The sequence below is a fragment of the Pristiophorus japonicus genome, chromosome 8 (genome assembly GCF_044704955.1).
Source record: "Pristiophorus japonicus isolate sPriJap1 chromosome 8, sPriJap1.hap1, whole genome shotgun sequence".
NCBI classification, from domain to species: domain Eukaryota; kingdom Metazoa; phylum Chordata; class Chondrichthyes; family Pristiophoridae; genus Pristiophorus; species Pristiophorus japonicus.
Window position 1 is genome coordinate 149669465 of NC_091984.1, and position 21566 is coordinate 149691030.

The window sequence follows — 21566 nt, forward strand, 5'->3', positions numbered from 1 at the left end:
GTCGACGTTCCATAAACTTAAGGTCATCCAAAACTCTGCCACCCATGGTACCTGTGTCCTAACTCGCACCGAGTCCCGCTCACCCATCACCCCTATGCTCACTGACCCGTGTCCGAACTCGCACCGAGTCCCGCTCACCCATCACCCACTGTGCTCACTGACCCGTGTCCTAACTCGCACCGAGTGCCGCTCACCCATCACCCCCTGTGCTCACTGACCCATGTCCTAACTCACACCGAATCCCGTTCACCCATCACCCCTTGTGTTCACTGATCCGTGTCCTAATTCAGACCCATCACCCTGTGCTCGCTGACCCGTGTCCTAACTCAGACTGAGTCCCGCTCACCCATCACCCAGTGTGCTCGCTGACCCGTGTCCTAACTCACACCGAGTCTCGCTCACCCATCACCCCCTGTGCTCACTGACCCATGTCCTAACTCACACCGAGTCCCGTTCACCCATCACCCCTTGTGTTCACTGATCCGTGTCCTAATTCAGACCCATCACCCTGTGCTCGCTGACCCGTGTCCTAACTCAGACTGAGTCCCGCTCACCCATCACCCAGTGTGCTCGCTGACCCGTTCCTAACTCACACCGAGTCTCGCTCACCCATCACCCCCTGTGCTCACTGACCCGTGTCTTAACTCGCACTAAGTCCGGCTCAACCATCACCCTGTGCTCGCTGCCCATGTCCTAACTCGCACTGAGTCCCGCTCACCCATTACCACTGTGCTTGCTGATCCGTGTCCTAACTCACACTGAGTCCTGCTCACCCGTCACCCCCTGTGCTCACTGACCCATGTCCTAACTCGCATCGAGTCCCGCTCACCCATCACCCTGTGTTCGCTGACCCGTGTCCTAACTCGCACCAAGTCCCGCTCACCCATCACCCTGTGTTCGCTGACCTGTGTCCTAACTTGCACTGAGTCCTGCTCACCCATCACTCCCTGTGCCCCCTGTCCCAACTCGCACCGAGTCCCGCTCACCCATCACCCCCTGTGCTCGTTGACCCGTGTCCTAACTCTCACCGAGTCCTGCTCACCAATCACCCACTGTGCTCACTGACCCGTGTCCTAACTTGCACCGAGTCCCGCTCACCGATCACCCACTGTGCTCGTTGACCCGTGTCCTAACTTACACCGAGTCCTGCTCACCCATCACCCCCTGTGCTCACTGACCCGTGTCCTAACTCGCACCGAGTCCTGCTCACCCATCACCCACTGTGCTCACTGACCCGTGTCCTAACTCGCACCAAGTCCCGCTCACCGATCACCCCCTGTGCTCGTTGACCCTTGTCCTAACTCACACCGAGTCCTGCTCACCCATCACCCCCTGTGCTCACTGTCCTGTGTCTTAACTTGCACCAAGTCCCGCTCACCCATCACCCTGTGCTTGCTGACCCGTGTCCTAACTCACACCGAGTCCCGCTCACCCATCACCCTGTGCTTGCTGACTGTGTCCTAACTCACACCGAGTCCCGCTCACCCATCACCCTGTACTCGCTGACTGTGTCCTAACTCGCACCGAGTCCCGCTCACCCATCAACCTGTGCTTGCTGACTGTGTCCTAACTCACACCGAGTCCCGCTCACCCATCACCCTGTGCTTGCTGACTGTGTCCTAACTCACACCGAGACCCGCTCACCCATCACCCTGTGCTCGCTGACCTACATTGGATGCCAATTAAGCAACATCTCGATTTTTAAATTCTCATCCTTGTGTTCAAATCCTTCCATGGCTTTGCTGGTCTTTATCTCTGTAATCTCCTCCAGCCCCCGAGACCTCTGAGCTCTGTCTATTCTGGCTTTTTGAACATCAACGATTTTAACTGCTCCACCATTGGCTGTCGAGCCTTCAGCTGCCTTGGTCCTAAGCTCAGGAATTCGCTCCCTAAATCTCACTGACTCTTCACTTCTCTTTCCTCCATTAAACTGCTCCTTAAAACCTACCTCTTCGAGCATCGGCGCAAACATCTCCTGAAATGGCTCGGTGTCAAATTTTGTTTTGTATTTGATAACAGTCCTGTGAAGCGCCTTGGGACATTTATTACATTAAAGATGCTATATAAATATAAGTTGTTGTGTAAGTCTAGAGCCTCAATATGTGAAAGATGTAATATATCAATAGTCTGTATCCCTGCCCACTGAAGCCATTATAAGTTCCTGTGTCTATAGTTACACTGGAAAGTGCAGTGCCTCCACTGGCAGGAAGGTGACATTACATTGTGACAGATTCACACAGGCAGTGTCCATTACACATAGAAACAAAGACTTGCATTTCTATAGCGCCTTTCACAACCTCAGGATGTCCCAAAGCATTTTACATCTAACAAAGTATTTTTGAAGTGCAGTCACTGTTGTAATTGCATCCACCTGAGAGGGCAGATGGGACCTCTGTAAATTGACCAATCTCTACCCCTGCCTGAGCCCATCTGCTGCTGAAACCCTCATCCAAAGCTCTGCTGGCCCTATCCAAACTCGCACCAAGCCAGCACCATCACCATCACCGCCCCGCTCGCTGACCCACTGTGGCAACACCTCGATTTTCAAATTCCCCTCCTAGATATTGAGCCAAGTCTAGCTCTCCTTGGAACGCAATGGATCTGACAATGCTGGGAGCAGCGGTGAGGGGGAGGAGGACTATTAATGGAGAGCTGCAGATCAGGATTGAATAGTGGAGATATGAGGGAGGATGATTCGAGAGTTCTGTCACCTTGCCAAGTCGAGCAACGTCAGCCCCCACCCAGGGACCCTCACAGTGCAGGTCTGCTCACATTAGCGTTAAGTGGTCCCCATCTATGAGAGGTGAGCAATGGATGTCATGTGACTCAGTGAAGGCCAACTGTAAAGGGAGATTTCTTCTTGTATTGTGCAGACCAATGATGCCTTAGGAACGATGTGGAACTGGCTGTACTTTATCCCACTCATCATCATCGGCTCCTTCTTTGTGTTGAACCTGGTGCTCGGAGTCTTGTCTGGGTAAGTACAACATGCTTCACCAACCTCTGAGGGCAAGGGGCGGCTGCTTTACAATCAGCCAGAGAATGAGACACCATCCAAGCACATGGTCCACAGGCACTGTACTCTCGCCTGCAGATCACGGACGGGCGGATGAGGTGACTAGCTCGTCGGCCCGCTTGGCTGCACAGCTCCAACGTCCTGAGGCATGGAATAGACTGAATCCAGCTCCAGTCAGCAAGGTCTCAGAGCACAAAGCCCACCCCAAGTGGGCACCTCACTCAGACGCCAGAGGATGGCTGACATGGGAAATGGGAAAACATGTCACATGTTGGGCATAGTGCTGGGGCAATGCTGTTCCTGCCCTGGAAGTGTTTGATGGGACAGTGTAGAGGGAGCTTTACTCTGTATCTAACCCATGCTGTACCTGCCCTGGGAGTGTTTGATGGGACAGTGTACAGGGAGTTTTACTCTGGATCTAACCCATGCTGTACTTTCCCTGGGAATGTTTGATGGGACAGTGCAGAGGGAGCTTTGCTCTGTATCTAACCCCGTGCTGTACCTGCCCTGGGAGTGTTTGATGGGACAGTGTGGAGGGAGCTTTGCTCTGTATCTAACCCCGTGCTGTACCTGCCCTGGGAGTGTTTGATGGGACAGTGTGGAGGGAGCTTTGCTCTGTGTCTAACCCCCTGTACCTGCCCTGGGAGTGTTTGATGGGACAGTTCAGAGGGAGCTTTACTCTGGATCTAACCCCATGCTGTACCTGCCCTGGGAGTGTTTGATGGGACAGTTTAGAGGGAGCTTTGCTCTGTATCTAACCCCGTGCTGTACCTGCCCTGGGAGTGTTTGATGGGACAGTTCAGAGGGAGCTTTACTCTGGATCTAACCTGAACGAAGAGTGTTGGACATTGAGTGTCCAAAATATTCCTAATCGCTTGAAGTAATGTGCCCAAAAAGTGAACAAACAGTAATTTCCGGGCTCCCGATTGTGCTGCCCTGAGCTGGTTAATCTGTGCTCTCTGTTAGACGCTCTTTGTTTTGGCTCGGGGGATTGTGCAGTTTAGGGCCAGTCCCCATGTTCCTCAGAGGGATTTCTCACTGGATTTCGATATTTGAAGCTGGCACGAACCAATCGTCATGACGATCAGGGAGTGAGGGGCCTAGGCCTAGTTCGGAGCAGGCATCAGAATTCCCGACGATACCTGTTCTCTCTGTTTCCTCAGTGAATTCGCCAAGGAGCGGGAGAGGGTGGAGAACAGGAGGTCATTCCTTAAGCTGCGGAGGCAGCAGCAGATTGAACGGGAGCTGAATGGTTACCGGGCCTGGATCGACAAAGCAGGTGAGTGTCCAATAAGAGGGGACAACAGCATCAGAGCTCGGCTCGTTAGACATATTCCCTCAGGTGTCACCACATGAACTCCCGCCTCTGACAGTCCCACTCCCACACTCCCGCCATTGGTCGCGCGATACGACCATCATCGCCGTGCCCTGCCCCCACAATCCCAACATTGGTCGCGCGACATGTCCATCTTCACATGGTTCCGCCCCCACTCCTGCCATTGGTCACTCGACACGACAGTCATCGCCAGGCCCCGCCCCCCACTCCCGCCATTGGTCGTGTGACACGACCATCATCGTAAGGTCCAGCCCCCAGTCCCGCCATTGGTTGGTCGGCATGTAAATCGTCGCCGGGCCCCGCCCTCACACTCCGACCATTAGTTGCTCAACATGTCCATCATCACATGGTTCTGCCCCCACTCCCGCCATTGGTCATTCGACATGACCATAATTTCTAGGCCCCGCCCCCACATTCCACCATTGCTCGTGTGGCACAACCATCATCGCCAGGTCCCGCCGCCACACTCCCAACATTGGTCACTCAACATGCCTGTTTTCCATCTCTTATATTTTCATAATTACGAAACAAATTCATTCACAGAAATGTTTTAAACTCTTCAAATTTTTTATGCCTTCATGAATATTCTCCCAGGCTTTTTGTTCCCAGCAGTGCATTAATGATCCAAGCCTAACCGTAACCCTAATGACACAACCCTAAACCTAATGATACAACCCGAACCTGAATGACCCAAACCTAACCCTATCCCTAATGATACAACCATAACACTAATGACCCAACCCGAACCCTAACCCTAACTCTAACTCTAATGATACAACCCTAACCCTAATCCTAATGATGCAACCCTAACCCGAATGACCCAACCATAACTCTATCCCAAATGATACAACACCAACACTAATGATCAAACCCTAACCCTAATGACCCAACCCTAACTCTAATGATCCAACCCTAAACCTAACGCTAATGATACAACCCTAACCCGAATGATACAACACTAACCCTAATGATACAACCCTAACCCTGACCCAAATGATACAACTCCAACCCTAATGATCCAACACTAACCCGAATGATACAAGGCCAACACTAATGATACAACCCTAACCCTAACCCTAATGATACAACACTAACCCTAACCCTAATGATACAACCATAACCCCAATGATCCAACACTAACCCCAATGATACAAGGCCAACCCTAATGATACAACCCTAACCCTAACCCTAACCCTAAATGATGAGGCCAACCCTAATGATACAACCCTAATCCTAACCCTAACGATCCAACCATAACCCCAATGATCCAACACTAACCCCAATGATACAAGGCCAACCCTAATGATACAACCCTAACCCTAACCCTAATGATACAACGCTAACCCTAACCCAAATGATCCAACCCTAACCCTAATGATACAACCGAACCCTAATGATACAAACCTAACCCTAATGAGACAACTCTAACGCTAACGATACAACCCGAACCCTAACCCTAATGATGTAACCCTAACCCTAAATGATGAGGCCAACCCTAATGATACAACCCTAATCCTAACCCTAACCCTAAATGATGAGGCCAACCCTAATGATACAACCCTAATCCTAACCCTAACCCTAACCCTAACGATCCAACCATAACCCCAATGATCCAACACTAACCCCAATGATACAAGGCCAACCCAAATGATACAACCCTAACCCTAATGATACAACGCTAACCCTAACCCGAATGATCCAACCCTAACCCTAATGATACAACCCGAACCCGAATGATACAAACCTAACCCTAATGATACAACCCTAACGCTAACGATACAACTCGAACCCTAACCCTAATGATGTAACCCTAACCCTAATGATGCAACCCTAACGCTAACGATACAACACGAACCCTAACCCGAATGATGCAACCCTAACCCTAATGGTACAATCCGAACCCGAATGATACAACCCGAAATCTAATGATACAACCCGAACCCTAATGATACAAACCTAACCCTAATGATACAAACCTAACCCTAACCCGAATGATCCAACCCTAACCCTAATGATCCAACCCTAATGATACAACCCGAACCATAATGATACAACATTAACCCTAATGATACAACCCTAACCATAACTCTAATGATACAACCCTAACCATAACCCTAATGATACAACCCTAACCCTAATGATACAACCCTAACCCTAATGATACAACCCCAAACCTAATGACCCAACCCTAACCCGAATGACCCAACCCTAACCCTAATGACACAACCCGAACCCAAATGATACAACCCTAACCCTAATGACCCAACCCTAACCCGAATGATACAACCCTAACCCTAATGATACAACCCCAACCCTAACCCTAATGATACAGCCCTAACTCTAATGATACAACCCTAACCCTAATGATACAACCCTAACCCTAATGATACAACCCTAACCCTAATGATACAACCCCAACCCTAACCCTAATGATACAGCCCAAACATAGAACCATAGAAAATTACAGCACGGAAGGAGGCCATTTCAGCCCATCGTGTCCGTGCCGGCCAACAAAGAGCTACCCAGCCTAATCCCACTTTCCAGCTCTGGGTCCATAGCCCTGTAGGTTACGGCACTTCAAGTGCACATCCAAGTACTTTTTAAATGTGGTGAGTGTTTCTGCCTCAACCACCCTTTCAGACAGTGAGTTCCAGATCCCCACCACCCTCTGGGTGAAGAATTGTTTCCTCATCTCCCCTCAAGACCTTCCATCAATTACTTTAAATCTACGTCCCCTGTTTGTTGCCCCCTCTGCTTAGGGAAATGGGTCCATTCTATCCACTCTATCTAGGCCCCTCATCATTTTATACACCTCAATAAGGTCTCCCCTCAGCCTCCTCTGTTCCAAGGAAAACACCCCCAGCAGATCCAATCTTTCCTCATAGTTAAAATTCTCCAGTCCTGGCAACATCCTCGTGAATTTCCATTGTACCCTCTCTCGTGCAATCACATCTTTCCTGTAATGCGGTGACCAGAACTGCACGCAGTACTCCAGCTGTGGCCTAACTAGTGTTTTATATCGTTCAAGCATAACCTCCCTGCTCTTGTATTCTATGCGTCGGCTAATAAAGGCAAGTATTCCATATGCCTTTTAACCACCTTATCGACCTGGCCTGCTACCTTCAGGGATCTGTGGACATGCACTCCAAGGTCCCTTTGTTCCTCTACATTTCTCAGGGTACTACCATTTAATGTGTATTCCCTTGTCTTGTTGCCCCTCCCCAAATGCACTATCTCACAATTCTCTGGATTGAATTCCATTTGCCACTGTTCTGCCCATCTGACCAGTTCATTGATATCTTCCTGCAGTCTACAGCTTTCTTTATTATCAACGACACAGCTGATTTTAGTATCATCTGCAAACGTCTTAATCATACCCTCTACATTCAAGTCTAAATCATTGATATATACCACAAAAAGCAAGGGACCCAGCACTGAGCCCTGCGGAACCCCACTGGAAACAGCCTTCAGTCACATAAAACACCCATCAACCATTATCCTTTGCTTCCTGCCTCCGAGCCAATTTTGGATCCAACTTGCCACTTTGCCCTGGATCCCATGGACTTTTAATTTATGACCAGTGTGCCATGTGGGAGCTTATCAAAAGCTTTGCTAAAGTCCATATACACTACATCATACGCACTGTCCTCATCAAACATCAACATCCAAATTTTGACACCCGAACTCTGACATCGAATCTCTGACACCCGATCCTTCACACCCTTACACTCTTACATCCCTTACCCCCTGTAAAGTCTCACACACATTAACACCCTCACACCCACTAAATCTCTCATACCCTCACCAATAACCCGAACCCTAACACCGAACCCCTAAGACTAATTCGAACCCTTGACTTTAAGCGCACGCTCTAAACTGTGTGCTGACAATGGCCCAATGCTCGTCAAATAATCCTCCTACTGTGTGATGTGGGATGCTGGGTGATATGCCCCTCGTGCTGTGGTGTAACTAACCGTTCTCTCTCTCTCTCCCACAGAGGAAGTGATGCTACTGGAGGAAAATAAAAATGCTGGCGAGAAGTCAGCACTGGATGGTAATATGGACGCTGCGTGCTGCCTGGCCCCGGGCCCACTCCCCCCATACACTGCCCCCCGGCCCCACCCACAACAATCACACCCCTGCCTCCTCCACTCACCCCCCGCCCCCACCACCACTCACCCCCAGCCCCCCCCATCACTCACCCCAGCCCCCCCACCACTCACCCCCAGCCCCCCCCCCAGCACTCCCCCGGCTCCCCAGCACTCACCCCCAGCCCCTCCCATCACTCACCCCCAGCACCCCCCATCACTCATCCCCAGCCCCCCCAGCACTCACCCCCAGCCCCCCCACAGCACTCACCCCCAGCCCTCCCACAACACTCCCCCACCACCCCCCCATCACTCACACCCAGCCCCTCCATCACTCACACCCAGCCCTCCCCACAACACTCACCCCCGGCACTCCCATCACTCACCTCCAGCCCGCCCATCACTCACTCCCATGCCTTCCCCACTACTCAGCCCCAGCCCCCCCGCAGCACTCACCCCCGACCCTCCAGTCTGGTTTTTCACATCTAGTTTTATGAAGGACAGGTGAGATATTGCACGAGGCAGACTTACACTGACTGCACACCCTCAGCAGGGACTACAGTCTGCTCACTGATAGTCTGGGACAGGGACCAGCTTCCATTGGTCCTGATTTCACTAGGGAACAGCAATGAAAATAGGAAGGGAGGGAGACAGTGACAGATAGAGACAGAAAGGGAGCGATAGATACACTGAATAGAGGAGACACAGCGACAGGTCCAGAGTGACAGAATAAGGGAGAGATGAAGGGAGACTCACCAAATAGAGGAGACAGAAGAGGCAGAATAGGGGAGTGAGTGACAGAGAGAGGTGGAATAGGGGACAGAGTGACAGAGAGAGGAGGACTAGGGCAGAGTGGGATATATTCTTTACGATATCACAAACAAACACATACACAAAAAGGCTCTGCAGGAACTTGTCATGTGACCTGGTCACATGATCCTTTTATTGTATTTACATCAACAGTGGCAGCACCACAGTAGTCCACAAGGTGGAGCTCTACATTATACTTCTCCCTCCTTAATGAAGAAGTAATTATAACAAACAATCATCATACATAACTTGTATGGTTATACATAACAAAAGAATGGACTTATTTTGCCATATTTACAAATCAAACTTAACCGTTGGTTTTCTATCTCAAAGAGGATATCTTTGCTCTCGAGCAGAACTTTCCAAACATGGTGTTGAACTTTGACTCATTCTAGGCTGAGCCTGAGGAGAGTTTTTCTCCAAGGGATGCCCTTGATCAACATTTGAACTATCTACAACTTTAGACTCGGACTCAGACATAAATTCTGACTTTCTCTTGGACTTGTTTCTAGTACATCTGATGCAGGATTTGCTATTGGTACTCTACTTGTAACAACACTACCTGATGAGTCAGAAATAATTGAATCATTCCAACTTTCAACTCCTTCCACATCTACAGGTAAAATATGATCAATGTTAACAAACCTAACCTGTCCATGATCAAACATCTTGACCAAATATGTTCAAGGACCACATATCTTCAGTATTCTTCCTGGTAACCACTTTAACCATTAATGGTGATGGTTCTTCACTCTCACCTTCTGATTTAATTTCACACTTTTCTCTCTTACTCTACCTCTATCATAATTCTCTTTCTGTCTTAATTGCTTCTCTTCTACGGACTGTGCCAGGTTTGGTTTTAACGAGAACCTGGTTCGTGGTTGTCATTTGAGAAACAACTCTGCTGGTGTTCTATCTGTAGTTGTGTGAGGAGTATTACGATAAGTAATCAGAAAATTTGCTAGTTTATGGTACAAGGACAACTGGCATTTCTTTGGATTTGGATCCAACATTTGCTTGACGAGAGCACGTTTTACAATTTGTGCAATGTGCTCTGCTGCAACATTCGAAGCAGGGTGGTACGGTGGGAACCTTGGTATGTTTCACACCATTTCCGATCATGGACTGTGCAAATTCTTCTGGGAGGCCATATGAAGAAATCAATCTTCGCAAATTGTTTAGTGTTTTATTGTAGTTATTTTCCACATTGGAAACACCTCGACTCACTTTGAATGGCTGTCAAGAGAATAAACTAGCAAGAAATATAAAAAAACGTCAGTATGAGCTTCTACGGGTATATAAAAAGAAAGTGAGTAGCTAAAGTAAACGTTGGTCCCTTAGAGGAGGAGACTGGGAATTAATAATGGGAAACAGGGAAATGGCAGAGAATCTGAACAAATATTTTTTTATCGGTCTTCACAGTAGAGGACACTAAAAACATCCCAATAATTAATAATCAAGGAGCTATTGCGGGGTGGGGGAGGAACTTAAAACAATCATTATCACTAGCGATAAAGTACTAGGCAAACTGATGGGACTAAAGGTGGACAAGTCCCCTGGACCTGATGGCCTGCATCCTAGAATCTTAAAAGAAGTGGCTGCAGAGATAGTGGATGCATTCGTTGTAATCTACCAAAATTCCTTGGATTCTGGAGAGGTTCCAGTGAACTGGAAAACCGCAAATGTAACACCTCTATTTAATAGTCTCCGCAAGACCCTGCAAATCCCCTGGGAGGACAGACGTACCAATGCAGTGTTCTCGATCAGGCCAACATCCCCAGCATCGAAGCACTGACCACACTTGACCAGCCCATTGGGCAGGCCACATTGTTCGCATGCCTGACACAAGACTCCCAAAGCAAGCGCTCTACTCACAACTCCTACATGGCAGGCGATCCCCAGATGGGCAGAGGAAACATTTCAAGAACACCATCAAAGCCTCCTTGATAAAGTGCAACTTCTCCATCGACACCTGGGAAAATCTGGCCAAAGATTGCAATCTTTGGCCAGATTTTCCCAGGTGTCGATGGAGAAGTGGAGAAAATGCATCCGGGAGGGCACTGAGCACCTCAAGTCTCGTCGCCGAGAGCATGCAGAAATCAAGCACAGGCAACGGAAAGAGCGTGCGGCAAACCAGTCTCCCCACCCACCCCTTCCCTCAGCGACTGTCTGTCCTACCTGTGACAGAGACTGTAATTCCCATATTGGACTGTACAATCACCTGAGAACTCACTTTGAGAGTGGAAGCAAGTCTTCCTCGATTTTGAGGGATTGCCTATGATGATGATGATTAAAGAAAGGAGGGAGACAGAAAGCAGGAAACTATAGACCAGTTAGCCTAACATCTGTCATTGATAAAATGCTGGAGTCCATCATTAAGGAAGCAGTAGCAGGACATTTAGAAAATCATAATGCAGTCAAGCAGAGTCAGCATGGTTTTCTGAAAGGGAAATCATGTTTGACAAATTTGCTGGAGTTCTTTGAGCATGTAACGAGCAGCGTGGATAAAGGGGAACCAGTAGATGTGGTGTATTTGGATTTCTAGTAAGCATTTTATAAGGTGCCGCACAAAAGGTTACTGCACAAAATAAAAGTTCACGGGGTTGGGGGTAATATTTTAGCATCGATAGTGGATTGGCTAACTAACAGAAAACAGAGAGTCAGGATAAATGGATCATTTTCAGGCTGGAAAACTGTATCTAGCGCGGTGCCACAGGGATTGGTGCTGGGTCCTCGACTATTTACTATCTATATTAATGACTTGGATGAAGAGACCGAGTGTAATGTAGGCAAGTTTGCCGATGATACAAAGATAGGTGGGAAAGCAAATTGTGAGGATGATGCAAAGAATCTACAAAGGGATATAGACAGGCTAAGTGAGTGGGCAAAAATTTGCAGATGGAGTATAATGTGGGAAAATGTGAGGTTATCCACTTTGGTAGGAAAAATAAAAAAGCAAATTATTATTTAAATGGGGACAGATTACAAAATGCTGTTGTACAGAGGGATCTGGGGATCCTTGTACATGAAACACAAGAAGTTAGTATGCAGATAAAGCAAGTAATTAGGAAAGCAAATAGAATGCTGGCCTTTATTGCAAGGGGGATAGAGTATAAAAGCAGGGAAGTCCTGCTACAACTGTTGGCAAGACCACACCTGGAGTACTGCGTATAGTTTTAGTCTCCTTATTTAAGGAGGGATATATTTACATCAGAAGCAGTTCAGAGAAGGTTCATGAGATTGATTCCTGAGATGAAGGGGTTGTCTCATGAAGAAAGATTGAGCAGGTTAGGCCGATACTCATTGGAGTTTAGAAGAATGAGAGGTTTTCTTATTGAAACATATAAGATTCTGAGGGGCTTGATAGGGTAGATGCAAAGAGGATGTTTCCACTCAGGGGAATCTAGAACTAGGGGACATAGTCTCAGAATAAGGGGTGGCCCATTTCGAATTGAGATGAGGAGGAATTTCTTCTCTCAGAGGGTTGTAAATCTGTAGAATTCTCTGCCCCAGAGAGCTGTGGAGGCTGGGTCATTGAATATACTTAAGGTGGAGATAGACATATTTTTGAGCGATAAGGGAGTCGAGGGTTATGGGGAACGGGCAGGGAAATGAAGTTGAGGCCAAGATCAGATCAGCCATGATCTTATTGAATGGCGGAGCAGACTCGAGGGGCCAAATGGCCTCCTCCTGCTCCTATTTCATATTTTCTTATGTTCAGTCGAAATGAACAATTGCTGTCCTTCTAGCTCAGCAAAATCGATATGTAACCTTTGCCACTCACTGGGAGGCTATTTCCATGGCTGTAATGGCACTGATGGTGGTTGCTTGCTTACCGATTGACATGTCATACACTGACTGACGATGTACTCTATCTTTATCTAGACCTGGCCACCATAAGTAACTGCATGCAAAACTCTTGGTCAAGCACATTCCCAGGTCTGGTCATGAAGATCTCCTAATAATTTGGACCTAAACTTATTTGGAATTACCACTCTTGCACCCCACATGATACAATCTTTATCCACTGATAATCCATTCCTACGCACAAAGTATGGATGAATATCTTCATCTGATACTTGGTGTGGCCGTCCATTTGCTATGTAATCATACATCTTTGATATGTTTAGGTCACGTTTGGTTGCTCTACAATCTCTTCATCTGTGATTGGCATTTCATCAAGGCCTGAAGCCTTGGATCAAACTGCCTATTTCATGAAAAACCTTTGGATACTGTTTGATGACATCATCCTTCGATGCAAATCTCGTTTCCACATGAAAAATCTCATTCCAATCTAGCTTCAGTGATCCCAACCAATTTCTACTTATTAAGGCAGGCTTAGCTCCTGCCGCTACTAAGAGAGGCAAGCTCTGAAACCGATCCTTGTATTTCACCGATACGGTGATACATCCTACCAAAGGGATTTGCTCTCCTGAGGAGCCTCGCAGCTCTATCTTCGATTTCTCCAGTGGAAAATCACTCAACTTGTCGAGACATAGCAATACCGGTACTATGCTCACGGATTCACCAGTGTCAATTTCCATGGGTATGCTGATTCCTGCAACATCTACTTGGATGACGATACTTTGCGAACCGCTGTGAGATAACCTTTGTGCTTCTGATGATGTGTATCTCCAGAAACTCGTCATCCTGTTGCTTCTCTTCAATGCCATATAGTCTCTGGTGATTTCTAATTCTAGCATTGAACATCAGTTTATTCTTCAGTTGGCTTTCGCAAGAAGCCCAGTTTTCTTGCAGAACAAACACTCTGCCTTCACATATGGACAGCTTTGAGCAATGTGTTGTCCCAGGCACCGATAGCAGGACTTCAATGCTCTGTTACCTTTGCCAGTTGCTGAGGCCTTGGGGACAAAGTGCCTTTTACTTTGAATCGGCAGGCGATTCACCTCGGTTGTCTGATGACTGGAATTGGTGCGAAATTCTCGGGAATATCGGTCGACCATGTCCATCGATATAGCTGTCTGACAAACTAAATGAAAAGTCAAGTTTGGGGTTGTCAATAACTTTCTTCTTATTTCTTCATTTTTCATCCCACAAACAAAGCGGTCCGCAATGCTCGATCTGGAAAGTTTCCGAAATGACAGTGAATAGATAACTTTTTTAAAGCTATAATGTACTCTGATACTCTCGTCAGTTGATTGATTTTGTATTCCAAAACGATAACTTTCAGCAAATTCCAGGGGCTCTGGACGGTTTTGCTGAATCTCCGTCAGTGGCGTATCGTTTTGGCTTGCCGGGAACAGACATTTTTTAGGATATCATACACCTCGGGGCCCACTTCAGTCATGAAAATAGCCCATTTTCTTGCCAACACCAATCGTTTATGGTTTTCATCTTCAAGGACTTCAACGATACTATGTGCAGTGAAAAACATTTTTAGCCGCTCCACATACACTCCAAAAGCCTCACGGTCACGATGGAACTTACCTTAATGCCCTATTATTCTCATAGGCACAGCCATCTGAACTATGGCAGGTCAGCTAAGTGTGCTTGTAATTTAGCTTGGATTTTTAGCTATTCTGCAAAACAAAGAACCTCTCAAAGTCGCTCTGTTATTTGGCAGGAGTCATCCACCAACACAAATTTAGCTGGGAATCCAATTATCCTATCCTCATCGCCAATGTGATATATTCTTTACATCATAAACACACATATACACAAGTTGACTCTACAAGAACTTGTCATGTGACCCTGTCACATGATACTTTTATTGTTTTTACATCAGCCGCTGCATTACCACAGCAGTCCACTAGGTGGAGCAGTGGTCCACTATATATTGCAGAGAGCGTGACAGAGAGAGGAGGGATGGGGAGAGAGTGATAGAGAGTGGAGGAAAGGGAGAGAGAGTGACAGAGGGAAGAGGAATGGAGAAAGAGTGATAGAGAGGCGCAGATCAAGAAAGTGACTGAGAGAGGGGGAATGGGAGAGAGTGATAGAGAGAGTGGGAATGGGAGAGAGTGATAGAGAGGGGGGAATGGGGAGAGACTGATGGAGAGAGGGGGAATGGGGAGTGCGTAACAGAGAGAGGAGGAATGGGGAGAGAGTGACAGAGAGAGGAGGAATAGGGGAGTGAATGACAGAGAGAGGTGGATTAAGAGAGGAAGTGACAGAGAGAGAGGGGAATGAGGAACGACTGATAGAGATAGGAGGATTGAGAGTGATGGTGAGAGGGGATTGAGGGGAGAGTGACAGAGAGGAGGAATGGGGAGAGCGTGACAGAGAGAGAGAGGAATTTGGAGAGAGTGACAGAGAGAGGAGGAATAGGGCAAGAGTTACAGGGAGCGGGGGAATAGGAGAGACAGCTGAACTGAATAGGCGGGAGTGAGAGATCATCAGAATGGGGAAGAGAAACTGCAAAATAGAACAGGTTAGAGAGGGTGACAGAGACCAAAAAGATATATAGGATCAGTAGATGAGAGGTGAAAGACAGAATGGGAAGCAGAGACACAGAGAGGGAAAGGAAGAGAGAGAAAATATTATATTTATATAGCACCTCAACTCATCTTTCAGAAACAGTGAGAAATTCACATACAATGAATTACCTTGACGTGCAAGGACGAAGGGAAGAGGTTTGGCCAGGACAGAGACCGAGCGAGGAAGACGGATGCTTCTAGCATACAATAGTACAGCACAGAAGGGAGGCCATTCGGCCCATCGAGTCTACACCAACTCTTTCGAAGAACAATCCAATTAGTCCCACTTCCCCGCTCTTTCCCCATATCCCTGCAATTTTTTCTCCTTCAAGGATTTATCTTTTTGAAGAGTACAAGTGATTCTGTATCCACCACCCTGTCAGGCAGTGCCTGACCCTAACAAATCGTTGCATAAAAAAGTTTTTCCTCATGTCGCCTCTGGTTCTTTTGCTAAACGCCTTAAATTTGTGCCCTCTGGTTATCGACCCTTCAGCCAATGTAAACAGCTTCTCTTTATTTACTCTGTCTAAAGCCTTCCTGATATTAAACACCTCCATCAAACCTCCTCTTGGCCTTCCCTACTCCAAGGACATCTGATTACTGTGTGCTGATGTGGAACACATAACCATCCCACAGATCATAGCTAACCTTAACGTAATAGTAACTGGGATGTCCAAAGGAAGTGCTTTGTTTGAGGTCAATTAAACCCTTTGTTTTCAGTCCTTAGAAGAGCAACAAGCAAAAAAGGGCGAATGGAAATGATCCACACCGAGTCGAGCGATGAGCACTACACGGAAATATCTTCTGTGGGTGAGTCTTGGCATGCTCAGTGGGACTGATCTCATTTCATGTCCACAAACGTGTTGTCGCCTCCCAAATCCGTGCCCAACTTCCCCGCAACTGCAGGTTTCAATCACTTCAATCGGGTTTCCGCTCCTGCCACAGTACTGAAATGGCTCTTATCAAAAATGACATCCTAGTGACTGTGACTGTACTAAACTATCCTTCCTCATCTTTCTCGACCTGTCTGCAGCCTTTGACACGGTTGACCACTCCATCCTCCTCCAACGTCTCTCCACCATCGTCCGGCCCCATATACTCTCCATCACTAAGACCGCCTGTTTCCACCTCTGTAATATCGTCTGTCTCCGCCCATACCTCAGCCCAACTGCTGCTGAAACTCTCATCCATGCCTTAGTCACCTCCAGAGTCAACTATTCCAATGCTTTCCTTCCAACCTCACATCTTCTATGGAAAATGGTCCATATTGTCCAAGGCCTCACCGTGGATTTTGATAATCGGGAGGGCAGTGCTGTGTGGCGGGGTCAGGTTGGTGGAGGACCTTTGTCTTACAGATGTTTAGCATAAGGCCCATGCTCGCGTATTCCTCGATGAAGGTGTTGATGATGGCTTGCAGCTCGACCTCCGAGTGTGTGCAGACGCAAGCGTCGTATGCGTACTGTAGTTCGATGTCAGAGGATGGGACGACTTTGGATTTGGCCAGGAGGCAGCGGAGGCTGAACAGATTCCCATTTGTTCGATAATTTAGCTCCACTTCAGTGGGGAGCTTGCTCAGGGTGAGATGGAGCATTGTAGCCAAGAAGATTGAAAAGAGCGCTGGTGCGATGACGCAGCCCTGCTTGACCCCAGTCTGGACATGGATTAGGTCTGTGATGGATCCATTGGTCAGAATCACAGCCTACATGTCATTGTGGAGCAGACGGAGAATGGTGACAAACCTTTGAGGGCAGCTGAAACGGAGGACGCTCCACAGTCCCTCACGTGGACAATGTGGACCATTTTCCATACCTCGGGAGCCTACCGTCAGCAAGAGCAGACATTGACAAGGAGGTCCAACACCACCTCCAGTGCACCAGCGCAGCCTTCGGTCGCCTGAGGGAGAGAGTATTTGAAGATCAGGACTTCAAATCTGGCACCAAGCTTATGGTCTACAGAGCAGTTGTGATACCCGCCCTCCTATATGGCTCAGGGACGTGGACCATAGAGAGCAGACACCTCAAAACGCTGGAAAAGTACCACTAGCACTGCCTCTGCAAGATCCTGCAAATCCATTGGCAGGATAGGCGCACCAACATCAGTGTTCTCGCTCAGGCCAACATCCTCAGCATCGAAGCACTGACCACACTTGATCAGCTCCGTTGGGCAGGCCACATTGTCTGCATGCCCGACACGAGACTCCCAAAGCAAGTGCTGCTTGGAACTCCTTCACGGCAAGCGAGCCCCAGGTGGGCAGAGGAAACGCTTCAAGGACACCCTCAAAGCCTCCTTGATAAAGTGCAACATCCCCACTGACACCTGGGAATCCCTGGCCACGACTGCCCAAAATGGAGGAAGAGCATCCAGGAGGGCGCTGAGCACCTCGAGTCTCGTTGCCGAGAACAAGCAGCAACCAGGCGTAGACAGCGGAAGAAGCGTGTGTCAACACAGACTCCCGACTCACCCTTAACCTCAATGACGATCTGCCCCACCTGTGACAGAGACTGTAATTCCTGCATTGGACTCTTCAGTCACCTGAGAACACATTTTTAGAGTGGAAGCAAGTCATCCTCGACTCTGAGGGACTGCCTATTATGATGACATCTTCCAACTTCCATAAACTTCAGCTCAGCCAAAACTCTGCTGCCCATATCCGAACTCGCACCATCCCATTCACCCATTATCATCCCTGTGCTCACTGACCTATATAGGCTCCTGGTTAAACATTGCCTCGATTTTAACAATCTCATCATTGATTTCAAATCCTTCCAGGGCCTCGCCTCTCCATATCTCTGTAACCTCCTCCAATCCTCGAACCCTCCAAGATATACGCACTCCTCCAATGCTGGCCTCTTGTACAACCCCCCATTCCTTTATTCCTATATTAGTAGCCTGAAGCTGCCTCGGCTCTAAGCTCTGGAATTCCCTCCCTAAATCTCACCGCCTCTTTACCTCCATCTCCTCTGTTAAGACACTCCTTAAAACCTACCTCTCTTAATGGGCTTTTGGTCACCTCTCCCAATATCTCCTAATATGTGGCCTTGTGTCAAATCCTATGAAGTGCCTTGGGTTGTTGTACTACGTTAAAGGTATTGTATAAATGCAAGTTGTTGCTTTTGTTGTCATCGATGATAATGATGACAACGAAGGCATTATCAGATATTTCCGAGCTCTTGTAAGTTAGCCCCTACTCCCTACGAACTACTGTGTGACTTTATAGGGACAATACGTGGTGGCTTAACCCAGGAATCGAACAGAAACCCTTCTGTCACAGTGTGAAGAGCATAGGTACAGGAGGAGGCCATTCAGCCCCTTGACCCCATCCAATCAGATCATGGCTGATCTGTAGCTTAACTCCTTCTACCCACCTTGATTCTGTATCCCTTAATACCCTTCCCCAACACAAATCTACCACTCTAGTTTTGAATTTTTCTAGTGTCTCCACAGCTTTTTTGGGAGAGAGATTTCCATTTCCCTTTGTGTGAAGAAGTATTTCCTTGAACGGCCCTTTGTCCCTTTGTTCTGGATTCCCCCACCAGACAAAATAGTTTCCCTCTATCTCCTCTAGCAACTCCTTTAATCATCTTCAGCATCTCAATCAGATCCCCCCGAATCTTCTATATTCAAGCCGAGTCTATGCAACCTATCCTCATAACTGAACCCTGTCGGCCGCGCTATCATTGTGGTGAAGAGTGCCGTGGTGCTGTCGGTACTCTGGTTGTCCGTCGCAATGGGGATATTAGTTCTGGTGAAGTCCCTTTGTGACATAAGAACATATGAACTAGGAGCAGGAGTAGGCCATACGGCCCCTCAAGCCTGCTCCCCCATTTAATAAGATCATGGCTGATCTGATCATGTATTTGGCTCCACTTCCCTGCCCGCTCCCCATAACCCCTTATTCCGTTATCGGTTAAAAAACTGTCTATCTCTGTCTTAAATATATTCAATGACCCAGCCTCCACAACTCTCTGGGGCAGAGAATTCCATAGATTTACAACCCTCCGAGAGAAGAAATTTCTCCTCATCTCAGTTTTAAATGGGCGGCCCCTTATTCTAAGATTATGCCCTCTAGTTCTAGTCTCCCCCATCAGTGGAAACATCCTCTCTGCATCCACCTTGTCAAGCCCCCTCATAATCTTATACATTTCGATAAGATCACCACTCATTCTTCTGAATCCCAATGAGTAGAGGCCCAACCTACTCAAACTTCCTTCATAAGTCAACCCCCTCATCTCCGGAATTAACCTTGTGAACCTTCTCTGAACTGCCTCCAAGGCAAGTATATCCTTTCTTAAATATAGAAACCAAAACTGCACGCAGTATTCCAGGAGTGGCCTCACCAATACCCTGTATAACTGTAGCAAGACTTCCCTGCTTTTATACTCCATCCCCTTTGCAACAGAGGCCAAGATTCCATTGGCCTTCCTGATCACTTGCTGTACCTGCATACTATCCTTTTGTGTTTCATGCGCAAGTACCCCAGGTCCCGTTGTACTGCGGCACTTTGCAATCTTTCTCCATTTAAATAATAACTTACGCTTTTATTTTTTCTGCCAAAGTGCATGACCTCACACTTTCCAACATTATACTCCATCTGCCAAATTTTTGCCCACTCACTTAGCCTGTATGTCCTTTTGCAGATTTTTTGTGTCCTCCTCACACATTGCTTTTCCTCCCTTCTTTGTATCGTCAGCAAACTTGGCTACGTTACACTCGGTCCCTTCTTCCAGTTGTTAATATCGATTGTAAATAATTGGGATCCCAGCACTGATCCCAACACTGACACCAGTCTCTGCCTGCCTCTACCTAAGCTTGTCTTCCTCTTGCTTTGTCCAGGGTCCCCGCTGGCGAGGGCCAGCATCAAGAGCATCAAGCTGCTGGAGGGCTCGTCCTATTTCCACCGCAAAGAGCGCATGTTGCGCATTTCCATCCGCCACATGGTCAAGTCCCACGCCTTCTACTGGACTGTCCTGGGCCTGGTGGCCCTCAACACCATGTGCGTCGCCATTGTCCACTATGACCAGCCTTTGTGGCTCTCCAACTTCCTCTGTGAGTATGATACAGCCATCTCCAGTCTCCAGAGCGGCCTGGGGGGGGGGGTTGAGTGGTCTCTGCACTGGCCTCCGTGGCGTGTCCGCCAACTCGTTCCACCATGTTAAGCGGTAGGCCACTTAATAGTGTAGATGAACAAAGGGACCTTGGAGTGCTTGTCCACAGATCCCTGAAAGTAGCAGGCCAGGTGGATAAGATGGTTAAGAAGGCTTGTGGAATGCTTGCCTTTCTTGGCCAAGGCATTGAATGTTAGAGCAGGGAGGTTATGCTTAAATTGTATAATACTTTGGTTAGGCCACAGCTGGAGTACGGCAAGCAGTTCTGGTCGCCGTATTATAGGAAGGACGTGATTGCACTAGAGAGGGTACAGAGGAGATTTACTAGGACGCTGCCTGGAATGGAGAATCTTAGTTATGAGGACAGATTGGATAGGCTGGGTTTGTTCTCATTGGAACAGAGGAGGTTGAGAGGAGATCTCATTGAGGTGTACAAAATATTGAGGGGTCTGGACATAGTGGATAGGAAGGGCCTTTTTCCATTGGTGGAGGGGGCATAGTTTTAAGATGGTTGGTGGAAGGTTTAGAGGGCATTTGAGGGCGGGGGGGGCTTCTTTACGCAGAGGGTTGTGAGGATCTGGAACTTGCTGCCTGGAAGAGTGGTGGATGCAGAAACCCTCATCACTTTTAAGAGATGGTTGGATGGGCACTTAAAGTGCAGGGTTATGGACCTCGAGCTGGTAATTGGGATTAGACTGGATGACCTTTTGTTGGACAACGCAGATATAATGGTAAGTACTGCAGGGAATACAGCCAAGGTGATCTCCTGGACTAGTG

The 21566-nt window shown here is 47.8% G+C and overlaps 1 protein-coding gene across 1 annotated transcript in view; it reads left to right on the forward strand.

Moving 5' to 3' along the window:
* Positions 1-21566, forward strand: part of LOC139269184 (probable voltage-dependent R-type calcium channel subunit alpha-1E) — a 450230-nt gene that overhangs the window by 364381 nt on the left and 64283 nt on the right. The window contains 5 exon segments of the mRNA XM_070888276.1: positions 2874-2977; positions 4180-4295; positions 8350-8406; positions 16405-16494; positions 20518-20730. Of these exon segments, the coding sequence (XP_070744377.1) occupies positions 2874-2977; positions 4180-4295; positions 8350-8406; positions 16405-16494; positions 20518-20730 (580 nt within the window).